This window comes from Aulostomus chinensis, chromosome 6, assembly GCF_037954235.1.
Source record: "Aulostomus chinensis isolate RoL2024-O1b breed Wild chromosome 6, RoL_Achi_v1.0, whole genome shotgun sequence".
Classification (NCBI taxonomy): domain Eukaryota; kingdom Metazoa; phylum Chordata; class Actinopteri; order Syngnathiformes; family Aulostomidae; genus Aulostomus; species Aulostomus chinensis.
Window position 1 is genome coordinate 19,420,150 of NC_141325.1, and position 13,017 is coordinate 19,433,166.

The 13,017-nt window shown below is 41.8% G+C and overlaps 1 protein-coding gene across 4 annotated transcripts in view; it reads left to right on the forward strand.

Annotated features, from left to right (window-relative positions):
- The window catches only part of LOC147260392 (histone-lysine N-methyltransferase EHMT1-like), a 50,012-nt gene that overhangs the window by 17,745 nt on the left and 19,250 nt on the right, over window positions 1-13,017 (forward strand). For all 4 annotated transcript variants that reach the window (XM_086206953.1, XM_086206950.1, XM_086206952.1 and 1 more), the window contains 2 exons: window positions 6,246-6,347; window positions 6,522-6,626. In XM_086206953.1, coding sequence (XP_086063079.1) covers window positions 6,246-6,347; window positions 6,522-6,626 — 207 coding nt within the window. The remainder of the gene's footprint in view (window positions 1-6,245; window positions 6,348-6,521; window positions 6,627-13,017) is intronic.

Here is a 13,017-nt window from a genome sequence, read left to right on the forward strand (position 1 = left end):
AGTGATGGAATGAAAATAATTAAAATGAATGTCTTGCCATGGCTTCTTTATCTCTTCCAGTCATTGCCTCTAGAGGTACCCCAAAAACAATTTGAGAGGAATGTCTGTATCTCAAGGTTCATTTGGAACAGTAGAAGACCTAGGATTCAGTTCAAGACAATGCAGCTGTAAAAATAGAAGAAAGGACGAGCCTTACCATGTTCATCATGTTCATTTTTAAACTGCACGATTGAAACCCTAAGTAAACTGGTGCAATCCAAATTACGAACCTAAATGGAAATGCTTGGAAATTGCACAGATGACAACTCCAATACAATCTATAATAAGAAATAAAAGCAAAGCTGAAGAATATAATCACAGCTTTAATCAATGGACTGTATTCAGTCTCAAGCTATGGTTTAGGTTTTGAGGAAGATACAAATAGAGAAACAGGCTAGGGTCTTGAATTGGGTGGCATATGATCCAGAAATTGAACCTGCTAGATTGGATGGGGGCTTTAAACAGTGTGAGGAGAAGTATCACATGTTTTTGTTCCCTCATCTCATACAGTAATTTTCAGAGTTTTGAGTTAATTTCAGACACATTTGAACTGGAAAAGAAAAGAAATACAATTTGATTTCTATATTTCATGATGCATACCAAAAAGACAATAAAAGATGGTCTCAAGAATATATGGAAATGTACAAGCCACTAAAAATCATTCTGTGATATCCATTAAACAAGAGTCAGAAATACAAATATCAGAGATCGGTTGGAAATATGTGAGAAGCAAGCATGAGATTTTTCACAACTGCTTAAAAAGACAGCACTCAAAACAGGCACATAGTTAAAGTAAAAAAAACAAACAAACATAGAAGACTTCCCCCTCCCACTAACCTCGTCTGTTACAAATTGCAATGATACTGACAAGATACAAAACTGAGGAGATCTAACAACTTTCTACTAAGATACTTCCTTGAAGTCTACTACACAGTGCTGCCAACTGGGGGTTTAAAGGAGGGGTAGGCACTGCCTGATGTTTTTTCCCCCGTTTTTTTACGTTTAATTTCACAAAAGAAACACGATATACAAACAATATGGCAAAAATCTGTCTAAATTGTTTTTTGAATCATACTCGAATCATGAACCCTCCCTCCTCACTCTCACTCACCCTCCTCGGTAATCTATGTCACTAAATAAGATAATAATAATATCAGCGACTGTAACATAGTGTTTTGTTCTAGCTCACAATATACACTGACAATAAATTACCATAAATATAGCCTCCATAGCTAGCTAGCTTACCTGTCCAAAAGAAAGGCTGCTTCTTGTGTGTCCATAGCTGAACCCTCTACATTCCTCAGCGAGCAAATGAATACCCAAGAATCACTCATGTTGCACCAAGGCTTTTGTTGTACTTTCTCTTATCTATTGCGAGATCTACAAAAGACCTTTTTGTTTTTGTTGTGTTTTCTTCTGGATCCATGCTCAACCTCTTTGAAGTTGCACACCAAATCCAACACGGCGTTGATACCCACTTTAGGCCTCCTGGTCTTTTAACTGTAGTTGTCACGGATGACTCATCATCAACAAATACAAACTGAGATAAACCTAGGAAATGACAAATGATAAAAATTCACCACCATATAGTTACCACATACATAGTGTGAGGTAGGCCAAAAAGCTTAAGAATTTTATATGAACAAGGGTCAAGTACATATGATAGACATTTGAACCTAACCAGAAAAAGCCCCAGGTAGGAATTCATTTATTATGAGCCCTGGAAATTACTTGTAACTGATCTGTTTGACTGTGGAATTTCAACCAGTTAACAGCGATTGATTGTTTATATTCAAGAGAGTGGTGTTAACTAGGGGTTAATTGTCTTTAAGTAGCTTAATTGGGATGGGGTCTTGGAGCCGGTTTGATAAAGAAATTATCATATTTTGTTCGTGAAGGTCGATGTCAATGTGTACATGTCAGGGCTTACAGCTGCTTTTACACTTTCTGAGTTTGAACCTATCATGTGGTTAGCCATATGAGCTGATGTCAAGAGGAGATCTCTTTATAAGTAGAATTTTTTCATGATAACATTTCATAAAGTCATTACTACTAAGGGATAGAGGAATGCACTTCCAATAGAGCTGTGGCTCTCTGTCAGTCTGGCTACAGCACTGAAGGGAAACCTTGGGGTTGTTCTTATTTTTCTCTGCCCGCACGCTCATGTCCTGAGCGTGCAACTTAAAGTTACAGTGTTCACAGGGGTTCAACCCGAAGGTGTTTTGAGGTGGCAGACCACATTTTAGTGGGTTATAATCAACTGGCAAAATACAGGACATGTTTGTAGAAAATATTCCCGTCACCACTATGTAGTGCTATGACTGACAGGCAAAAATTAACTTTAGATTTGTTAAGGGCGGGGCATTAACAAACATGAAGTTTGATGCAGCTCTGATCATGTAGGAAGGATTTATGTGTGTTTTGATTGTGATGGCAAATCATCAAAACTTGGTGTCATGTTGTGATGTCCCGCTTTGACCTAAAGTAACAGTATTCAAGGGTACATTATCTCAGTCTAAGTACCTGTCTGACCAAATAAGATTAGGATAAAATGAACAGGTTAAATGCAGTATATTTTAATGTAAAATGTGTCATTTCCTGTTTAAGTAGGGGGCACTGTGAGTAAATGTCAGTCCTGACCTGTCGGTGTTTTCTGATCGGGATGTTGATGAAATGTAAGGTTTCAAGCAGATCTGATCATGTGGCAAAGATTTATAGTAGGTTTTTTTGCAGGTAAATGCTACCACCTTGTGACCCAATGGAGAATAACACATAACGATCAGAGCACATGTCTTTCTGTGCAATGAGCCAGAGGACTGTCACCCTGCATACCTTACCTTGTTTTGTATTTGTTGAAGTCTGCAACATGCGTTTTGATGTCATGCTGATGATATTAGTCATATAAGGTTCATGTCCTGGGAATACTGTGGCCCTATGAATCAGAGTCAATATTGACCTTATTGACCTGTGCATGAATTCAGTCTTGGATGATCATAAAACGTGAGGTTTCAAGCAGATCTGATTGTGTGGAGAGGATTTTTGTTGGCCAGCCATGATGCACACTAAAAACCATTGCAATTTCAAAACACCCAGGTGTTTAATATATGATTGCAATTAGAAGAGACAGTACACCTTGGTTGGTTATTCAAGCATTTCATGAGTAAGCCACCAGAGCTCTGACTGTTCCTGAGTCCTGCCTCATGGTTTCTCGGCTCTGGAGTTTCCCACAGACAGAGCTGATAATAACTATGTTTACATGCAATTGCAGAGAAGCTAATAGTGCAAGCTAGTACACCTGGAAATGGCAAGAAATAACAGACATAATTCAAAACTGTGTTGGGTTGAGCTCATGCCTCCCATGGAATTTTGGTAGGTCTTGTCATTGTGTGTCATCAAATTTCATGAAAGTAGATAAAACACAGGGATGGGGAGAATATTTGAAAAAAAAAAATGTCTAGGTGGTGCTGATAAGCCATTTCTGCATGCCCATGAAACTCACAAATGTGCCATAACACATCAACCATGATGTGTTCAAGGAGTTTTATTAATGTCAGACCACCAGGAGTAAGGTTATAACAGCTTCCCTTTCACGGAGAAACATCAACCTTCACCACCACCTCAGGGCTTCAGCATATATCAAAGACTGACAGTCTTCTCTGTGGTTCATTCCCAAGGTGTTTGGGGGTTTCTGAACAGACTACAGTGAGAGCTGCTCATCAAACCAAACACACACACAAACTCTCACTGTAAAATAATGTCATTTCCTGTTGCCACTAGGGAGCGCTATTATTGACAGTAAATATTAACATGTAGATGTTTTCAGTGCGGGACATTCATCAAACATGAGTTTGACCAAGATCAAACAATTTAGGTAGGAGATTTATTTTTAATTCTGAGTCATCAAAACTCACCTGCATACTATGGTGAAAACTCAAAAGGACTGTACTGAATTTGCAGTGTGACTAAACATGATTCCAACAGAGGTTTCAGCTATCTGCTTGGCTGCTGATTTTACATATTTTCCATTATGCTGATAGCAAAGACACTGACAGTTACTTATTTTGACATATTTATAACTTAATTTGGTTTGTTTCATCAGTGATCCATATAAAACAGTCTTTAGTGTATATTTTCATTGTAACCTCAGAGTTCACATGATTTATTCATGTTGTTGAAACCAAGACATGAGTTTCATATTTAATTCTGATTGTCTGATGTGTGGCCCTTCACTAACTTTAGCTAAGTCATTGTGGCCCTCTTGGAAAACATGTTGCCAACCCCTGCTGTAGCTGAATAGCTTCACTCGCTACTGTATTTTTAACATTGGTCATAATGGTGGTTCTTGAAGTGCTTCATTTTTTTCTGAAGTGGTACCTGGTTAAAAAAGTTTGAGAACAACTGATTTATGCCAATCAATTTGCCATTACAAGCCTAGCATTCAGTAAGATGGAATAAATCAATGTGGTCATTAGATATTTGATCATACGTGTAACCATTCAAATCCAATTATCATATTCTCTTTATTTAATTCAGCTGTGATTTATTTTGAGTAACTCCTCTTCTGTTTGTATTTCAATTATTGATGTGGTCTTGGGTCATTCACAGTCTCTTTGGGTTATGGGTGGGTAACTGACCCAGGGGAAGCATAGAGATATCTCATTGTCTCAACTCTGGGTTGTCATAGTTTTGTGTCTATAAATTCAGCCAAGTTTCTATAAACTGGGGATGAATGTCGTCTCTCATAATCAGACCAGGTCTCCCCCAGAAAGTTTTCCAGTTATCTACGAGGCCCACGTCATTTGCAGGACAACACCTCGACAGCCAGCAGTTTAGCTATAACAGGTGGCTAACCATGTCACCCTCCATCAAATTAGGCAGGAATCCAGAGTAAGGCTGAAAAATTGATCCATTTTAATTCAAAATTTCAATTCGAGACAACTCATTTTGCAAATTAAAAAGTGATAAGGAATTTCATCTGGTAACCTCTGTTTGAACGCTCTTGGGCCTCATCTTTGCAGTTCATCAGTAAGGTCAAGAGCTGGTCTAACCCCCGGTCTTTGGCCTGAGTCTGGGAGTAAACCTGTGGTGTCTTCCATAAATTCTCTTGTAATCGTAAATTCGTTCCCAGAACGCTGACTGATAGTAAAACTGACACTGACGATAACAGCATTGTCCAGATGCATATTTATTTAGTAGTATGCATAGTATTTGGACAATGTGAAAGGTCACATTTTTGCAGGACATAATTAGGTACTGCTGATGCTGATTAAGTGCCCAGCATTACTAGTATGACTGTTTAGGAGGGGCGGAACACAGATGTTCTGGGTAAGCTGACTCAACCTCATCTCACAGTGAACCTTGTACTTCTGTCGTGGATATATCCAGTAAAGTGTCCAGTGGAAACCATCTCTGAGTCTCCAGTCTGTATCTTGTGTCTGACGAATTCCTTCTTCACACAAAATTCCTCCACACAAAGACTGCAATTTATCTACGTATGTAATTATACAGTGCGGCACATCTGCCTTTTAATTGTGCGATAGACTATTAGTTTAACTAATCAGAAATGGGTGCTCCAATCAAAAGTGACTGAAAGCCACTGCATGCCCAACAACACAATTTACCAACAATTTCTGTGTCTGCTAGAAACAGAAGAAGCTACATCATTGATCCCCACAAGGCGGCTCTCCTCTTCCTTGCTTTGTTAAACCATCTCTTTAATGAAGCAAGGAATCTGTTTCTCTTATGTGTGTGTTTTGTTTTGGTTTTTGGTTTTTGTTGTTGTTGTTGTGATAAACCAGCTCTGAATGCCAAAGACAGGGTGGGGTTGCTTCAGAGCTTAACAATATTGCTGCTTTGTACCAATGGATGGACCAGATCGAGTCTAGTAGGTCAGAGAGTGTCACACCAGTCTCTACACAATTCTAAATTTTAAACTCTTTCAAATACTCGTGGACTGTATTTAATTGCTCTATACTTTTTTGTTTTGAAATGCAAAGTTTCCACTCCATGTCTCGGGGGTGTTATAGACCATTATGTAAACAACATCTTTTATATGGCTCACATTTTTATTTTATTTTATTCTTATTTTTTGGCATAGCGTAGTACATTTCTTGTTTGACCCACACATTTACGTATATAATGGCAACCAGAGGCAGATGAAAAAACTTTTGGTGGTGGTGCTCACTTTCAGTCATGTTTCATACCAGGATATCCTGGGTTTCACTTGTCTGCATCTGGCGGCTAAACTGGGACATTATGATATCGTCCATCACCTGCTCTCCAAGGCATCCAAATACATCAACTGTCAGGTAGAAGCACACACATTCTCATTCTATACCACTACTATCACTCCTCCATCATCCTGTTGTTACTGAAATCACCACATGAAGAAACTCCAGCTTTGCATAACAGAGCAACTTGTGTGTGGTGTGTGTGTGTGTGTGTGTGTGTGTGTGTGTGTGTGTGTGTGTGTGTGTGTGTAGGATGATGGAGGGTGGACCCCCATTACTTGGGCCATCGAGTATAAGCACGGAGAGGTGTTCCAGCTGCTGCTGGCCAGAGGGGCTGATGTTAACATCAGAGACAAGGTGAGTTCACACAACAGTGTTAATGACACACTTTCTTAAATGTTTCAACTGGCTGGGATCTTTTGACCTGGAAATGCATTGAAATAACTGTACCTGAAAGTAAAGCACAGAAGGGGAGAAGGCTGTGGCAGATTGTCCAGAATACATCATTTTACACATCTATTGATAAGAGTCTTTCAGACTTTACTAAGTGTTATTATGAATCCCTCACAGAGAAATACGCTATTTGACTGAATATTGAGTTTTAAACTTCTACCCTTCTCCCAGTTGATGTATGTGACATGGGTATTGACTTGATATATGACATTATCTGGTCTTTCAACTGAGTATTCATCACTACCTCCTTGACAGTCACTAGCATACAGACAAGAGACAAGGAAAAAAATGCATGTGTCCTTGTCTCAGCATCAGTGAATGTCTTTTTATACTGACTGATGCCCTGTGCTGGGTAAAGCAAGGTAGACTGATGGTATCACTGCTAAGCTCCTAGTTTGTCATTTGCTGTGATTATTTGGTGGACAATATCCAAGCACGACAGGTAAACTGCATCAAATTTCAGTTTTGTTTGTGTTTGATTTTATTATATATAATAATATACACTGCTCAAAAAAATAAAGGGAACACAAACAACACAATGTAACTACAAGTCAGTCACACTTCTGTGAAATCAAACTGTCCACTTAGGAGGCAAGTGGTAGCATGAGACAGAGTCTACAAGCCACACAAGTGGCAGCTCATCAAGGATGGCACATCAATGCGAGCTGTGGCAAGAAGGTTTGCTGTGTCTGTCAACGTAGTGTCCAGAGCATGGAGGCGCTATCAGGAGACAGGCCAGTACATCAGGAGACGTGGAGGAGGGCAACAACCCAGCAGCAGGACCGCTACCTCCGCCTTTGTGCAAGGAGGAACAGGAGGAGCACTGCCAGAGCCCTGCAAAATGACCTCCAGCAGGCCACAAATGTGCATGTGTCTGCTCAGAGGGTCAGAAACAGACTCCATGAGGGTGGTATGAGGGCCCGATGTCCACAGATGGGGGTTGTGCTTACAGCCCAACATCGTGCAACATGTTTGGCATTTTCCAGAAAACACCAAGATTGGCAAATTCACCACTGGCACCTTCACAGATGAAACCAGGTTCACAATGAGCACATGTGACAGAGTCTGAAGACGCCATTGAGAACGTTCTGCTACCTGCAACATCCTCCAGCATGACCGTGTTGGCAGGGGGTCAGTAATGGTGTGAGGTGGCATTTCTTTGGGGGGCCACACAGCCCTCAGTGTGCTCGCCAGAGGTAGCCTGACTGCCATTAGGTATCAAGATGAGATCCTCAGACCCATTATGAAACCATATGCTGGTGCGGTTGGCCCTGGGTTCCTCCTAATGCAAGACAGTGCAAGACCCCATGTGGCTGGAGTGTGTCAGCAGTTCCTGCAAGACGAAGGCATTGATGCTGTGGACTGTCCTGCCCGTTCCCCAGACCTGAATCCAATTGCGCACATCTGAGACATCATGTCCCACTCCATCTGCCAATGCCACGTTGCACCACAGACTGTCCAGGAGTTGGCGGATACTTTAGTCCAGGTCTGGGAGGAGATCCCTCAGGAGACCATCCACCACCTCATCAGGAGCATGCCCAGGCGTTGTAGGGAGGTCATACAGGGACGTGGAGGCCACACACACTACTGAGCCTCATTTTGACTTGTTTTAAGGACATTACATCAAAGTTGGATCAGCCTGTAGTGTGTTATTCCACTTTAATTTTGAGTGTGACTCCAAATCCAGACCTCCATGGGTTAATAAATTTGATTTCAATTGATAATATTTGTGTGATTTTGTTGTCAGCACATTCAATTATGTAAAGAACAAAGTATTTAATAAGAATAATTTTTTCATTCAGATCGAGGATATGTTATTTTAGTGTTCCCTTTATTTTTTGAGCAGTGTATATATCCAATTGTGTGTCTCAATTGTGATAAATGTTCCAGTACTTTTGGTGGCGATAGGAGTACCTATGGTGACAAAAAATCCCATTGAAAAGACCGGGGAGTTGATGTGAAAAGGGTCAAACCCATTTCTTTTTGGTGCCACACCATGGGTCATAATTTGTCAAGACAAGTCATTCATAATTTAAATAGGTGACAAGATTTGGACCTTTCTAAGTTTAAAAAATAATCATTTTCACTTCTACTAAGGTTTGTACAAAATAATGGTTAATGTTGTAGAAAATTTTGGGAGTATTTGGAGTTTTACATTTGATATGGTTTGCGTGATGTCATTGCTAGAGTTGGAGAGAGGCTTAAATTCCTCTAAACTTTTTTCATGTAAATTGTCCTTAAAGCCTGAATTCAAACTTTAAACACATAATTTAAAAAAAATACAGTAAAACTGTTCACAAATTATACAATAAGAGAAAATAAGACATTGAATATTTGAGCGTGGAGCTGAAGGCGGAGCTGAGGGCAGTGAAGTTAGCTGCAACTTGGAGTTATCCTCTGTAGATGAAGCTATTATTGAGAAGAGAAGTTGCTCAATGTCGGCTGTGTGGCGTTGGTTTGGGTACCTCCAGAGCGACGTGGTACAAAAGTCAAGTCAAGTCAATTTTATTTGTATAGCGCCAAATCACAACAAAAGTTATCTCATGACACTGTACAAGTTGAGCAGGTCTAGTACCACACTCCTTCAATAATTCTCCATGAGCAAGCACATCCTGCAACAGCGGCGACGAAAACCTCCCTTTTAACAGGCAGGAACATCGAGCAGACCCAGGCTCAATGGGGACGGCCTTCTGCTTTGACCGGTTTGGGGGGAAAGAGAGCAGGAGAGTGGGGCAGAGACAAAGACAGATAATGGAGGAAGACAGATATGCAGAAGGAACGAGTGAGACAGATAAAGAGAGAAAGAAGGGAAGAGACTGATGGACAGACGGGGACGGGAGCAGGTGGAGCTACAGGTGGCAGCTTGAGCCTCTTCAGGTCTGCAGCCTCCTCCAGCCTCCGGAAGGCTCCGGAGAAGAAGACGACTTAGTAATACGTATGAGTATGATTTATGTATGACAAATATAGGAGGACAGAGAGGAGGAGAGAGAAGCACAGTGCACCATGGGAGATCCCCCGGCAGTCTAAGCCTATAGCAGCATATCTAAGGGCCAGCCTAAGCAGCCCTAACTATAAGCCTGATCAAAAAGGAAGGTCTTAAGTCTGCTCTTAAAGGTCGAGAGGGTGCCTGCATCCTGGACCGAAACTGGGAGACGGTTCCACAGGAGGGGAGCCTGATAGCTGAAGGCTCTGGCTCCCATTCTACTTTTAGAAACTCGAGGAACCACCAGTAACCCTGCATCCTGGGAGCAAAGGGTTCTGGCTGGGTAATAGGGGACTATGAGCTCTGTCAAATTTGAAGGTGCCTGACTGTTGAGGATTTTGTATGTTAGAATGTATGTTGTATGTCACCCTCCTCTGTGGCTCCTCTTTGGCATTTTAGCCTTTATCCCCACCATGTGGAGGCAACCCATTCTCCTGTGTCAAGGCTGAGCCCAAAGCCAACTCCACCCATGGGCCCTGCATCCTGGGAGCGAAGGGTTCTAGCTGGATAATAGGGGACTATGAGCTCTGTCAGGTATGAAGGACCCTGACTGTTGAGGACTTTGTATGTTAGAAGGAGAATTTTGAATTCTATTCTAAATTCGACAGGGAGCCAATGCAGAGAAGCTAGTATAGGAGAGACATGGTCTCTTCTACTAGTTCTCATCAACACGCGGGCAGCAGCGTTTTAGACCAGCTGGAGAGTCTTTAGGGACCTACGGGTGCAGCCTGACAGGAGGGAATTGCAGTAATCTAGCTTGGAAGTGACAAAGGCATGGACTAGTTTTTCTGCATCTTTTTGAGACAGGATGTGTCTGATCTTGCAATGTTTCATAAATGAAAGAAAGCAGTCCTAGAAATTTGCTTAATGTGGGCATTAAAGGACAGATCCTGATCAAAGAGAACTCCAAGGTTCCTTACGGTCGTGCTGGGGGCCAAGGTAATGCCTTCCAGGGTACCTATCTCATTAGATAGGGTGTCTCTAAGATGTTTTGGGCCCAGGACAATGACTTCGGTTTTATCAGAGTTTAATAAAAGGAAATTATGGGTCATTCAAGTTTTTATCTCCTTTAGACAGGCCTCCAGTTTAGTCAGCTGATTCATTTCATGTGGATGCACTGATAAGTACAGCTGTGTGTCGTCAGCATAACAGTGAAAATTAATTGAGAAAATAACCCAGTGTGCAAGGTGTGTTGGCGGTCGGTTCAACATAGCATGAATTTAACATTTATCTGGCTTTACATGGCATCATAACAACATCCTCTGCCCTTAGACCCTCACATCGACTGAGGAAAAACTCCATAGAAAACCCTTTTAACAGGGAAAAATCTGAGAAACCTCAGGGTGAGCAACAGAGGAGGGATCCTTCACCCAGGATGGACAGACATGCAATAGATGTCGTTACAGAGAAGAAAACAGTTTATAACACAGAATGTGGACTTCTGGTAGGTGGGGGGGGGGGGGGCAGGCAGAGCGAGCCAGCTTGATGGGAGGACTGGATGGGTAGGGGGCGATGCAGGCGGCAGTTAGTGCAGAGAGATGGAGCTCTGGTGGATCTGTGGAAACACAGAGAGACTGTGAGACTCCAAGGTGGAGAGGAGAGGAGAGGAGAGGAGAGGAGAGGAGAGTGGAGAGGGCTCCATGTAACCAGATGTGTCCCCCTGCAGTCTAAAGCCTAAAGCCTCTAGCAGCATAGCTATAAAATGGCTCAGAGCTACCTGAACCAGCCCTAACTCAAAGTTCTGTTATGGAGGATGATCTTAAGCCTAGACTTAAATGTAGTTAGAGTGTCTGCCTCTCTGACCAATGGAGAGAGCTGGTTCCACAGTAAAGGAGCCCGGTAACTAAAGGCTCTACCTCCCAGTCTGTTTTTAGAAATACTGGTAGTCGCTAACAGACCTGCATTCTGGGCCAGAGCTGTCCTACCAGAGTACAGTAAGGGATAATGAGTTCTTTCAGATAGGATGGCGCTTTATTATGAAGAGCCTTATAAGTCAGCTGAAGGATTTTGAAGTCAATTCTAATTTCTACAGGAAGCCAGTGGAGAGAAGCTAAAATGGGAGTGATGTGTTCTCTCTTCTTAACTCCCATCAAAACCCTCGCTGCAGCGTTCTGGAGCAGCTGGAGACTCTTTAGAGAGTATTTAGGACATCCTGACAGGAGAAAGTTGCAGTGGTCCAGCCAAGAAGTGATAAATGCATGCACCAGTTTCTCAGCATCACTCTGGGAAAGGATATTCCTCATCTTAGTGATACTGTGCAGGTGGAAGAAGGCGGTCCTAGTCACATGCTTTATGTGGGAGCTGAAGGAAAGGTCCTGGTCAAAAATGACTCCAAGGTTCCTTGCAGTTGTACTCGGGGTCAGGGAGATGCCATCTAGAGTAGAGATCTGATTAGAGAGCGTGTCACTGAGGTGTTTAGTTCCAAACATGATGACCTCAGTTTTATCTGAATTCAGTAGTAAGAAGTTAGAAGACATTCAGGATTTAATGTTTTTCAGGCAGTCTTGCAGATTGATGAGCCTGCTTGTGTCATCTGGCTCCATCGACAAGTAGAGTTGCGTATCATCCGCATAACAATGAAAGTTGATTGAGTGCCTCCGGATTATGTCACCTAATGGGAGCATGTAAAGAGTGAAGAGAATCGGTCCTAAAACTGCACCCTGTGGTACACCATATGTAACTCTGCTATACTCCAAATGGTCATTATTAATTTTAACAAACTGAAACCTGTCAGATAAGTAGGACTTCAACCATTTTAGGGCAGGTCCTTTAATCCCAATTTCATGGTCCAATTTCTGTAGCAGGATGCTCAGGTCGTCAAGACTTAATTCACGTATTCTTTTTAGCCATTTCACTCACAATGCAGAAAAACAAAAACATGCAGGAATTATAGGTCTGTATTTATAAAGGTATGAATGAAATGTGCGTAATTTGGAAGAAAGTCTAGGTGTGACTTTGGCCATTAATTCCATTAGAGCATTGCTCATTATCCATTGAATCTCCCTTGTCCATGACCCAGAGCTAAACTTTTCCCCCACGCCTCCTCCCCTTTCCCCTTCTCAGCAAGCAGGAGCGCACTGCAGCTGCAGGGGAAACCAATTTGCCAATTCCCTTCACGGTATTATGATAGATAATAGAAAACTGTTTCACAGCAGCTCTTTTTGCAACAGCTTGTTCCGCCCATGCCTAAAACTGCCACTGGCTATCTCTTATTCAGAAGTAGTAGTAGCTTCTTCCTGGAGCTTTGAAGAAGATGAAGCTTCTTCAATTGGTTTGGAATATTAGCTTCTCTGCAATTGCATGTAAATGTAG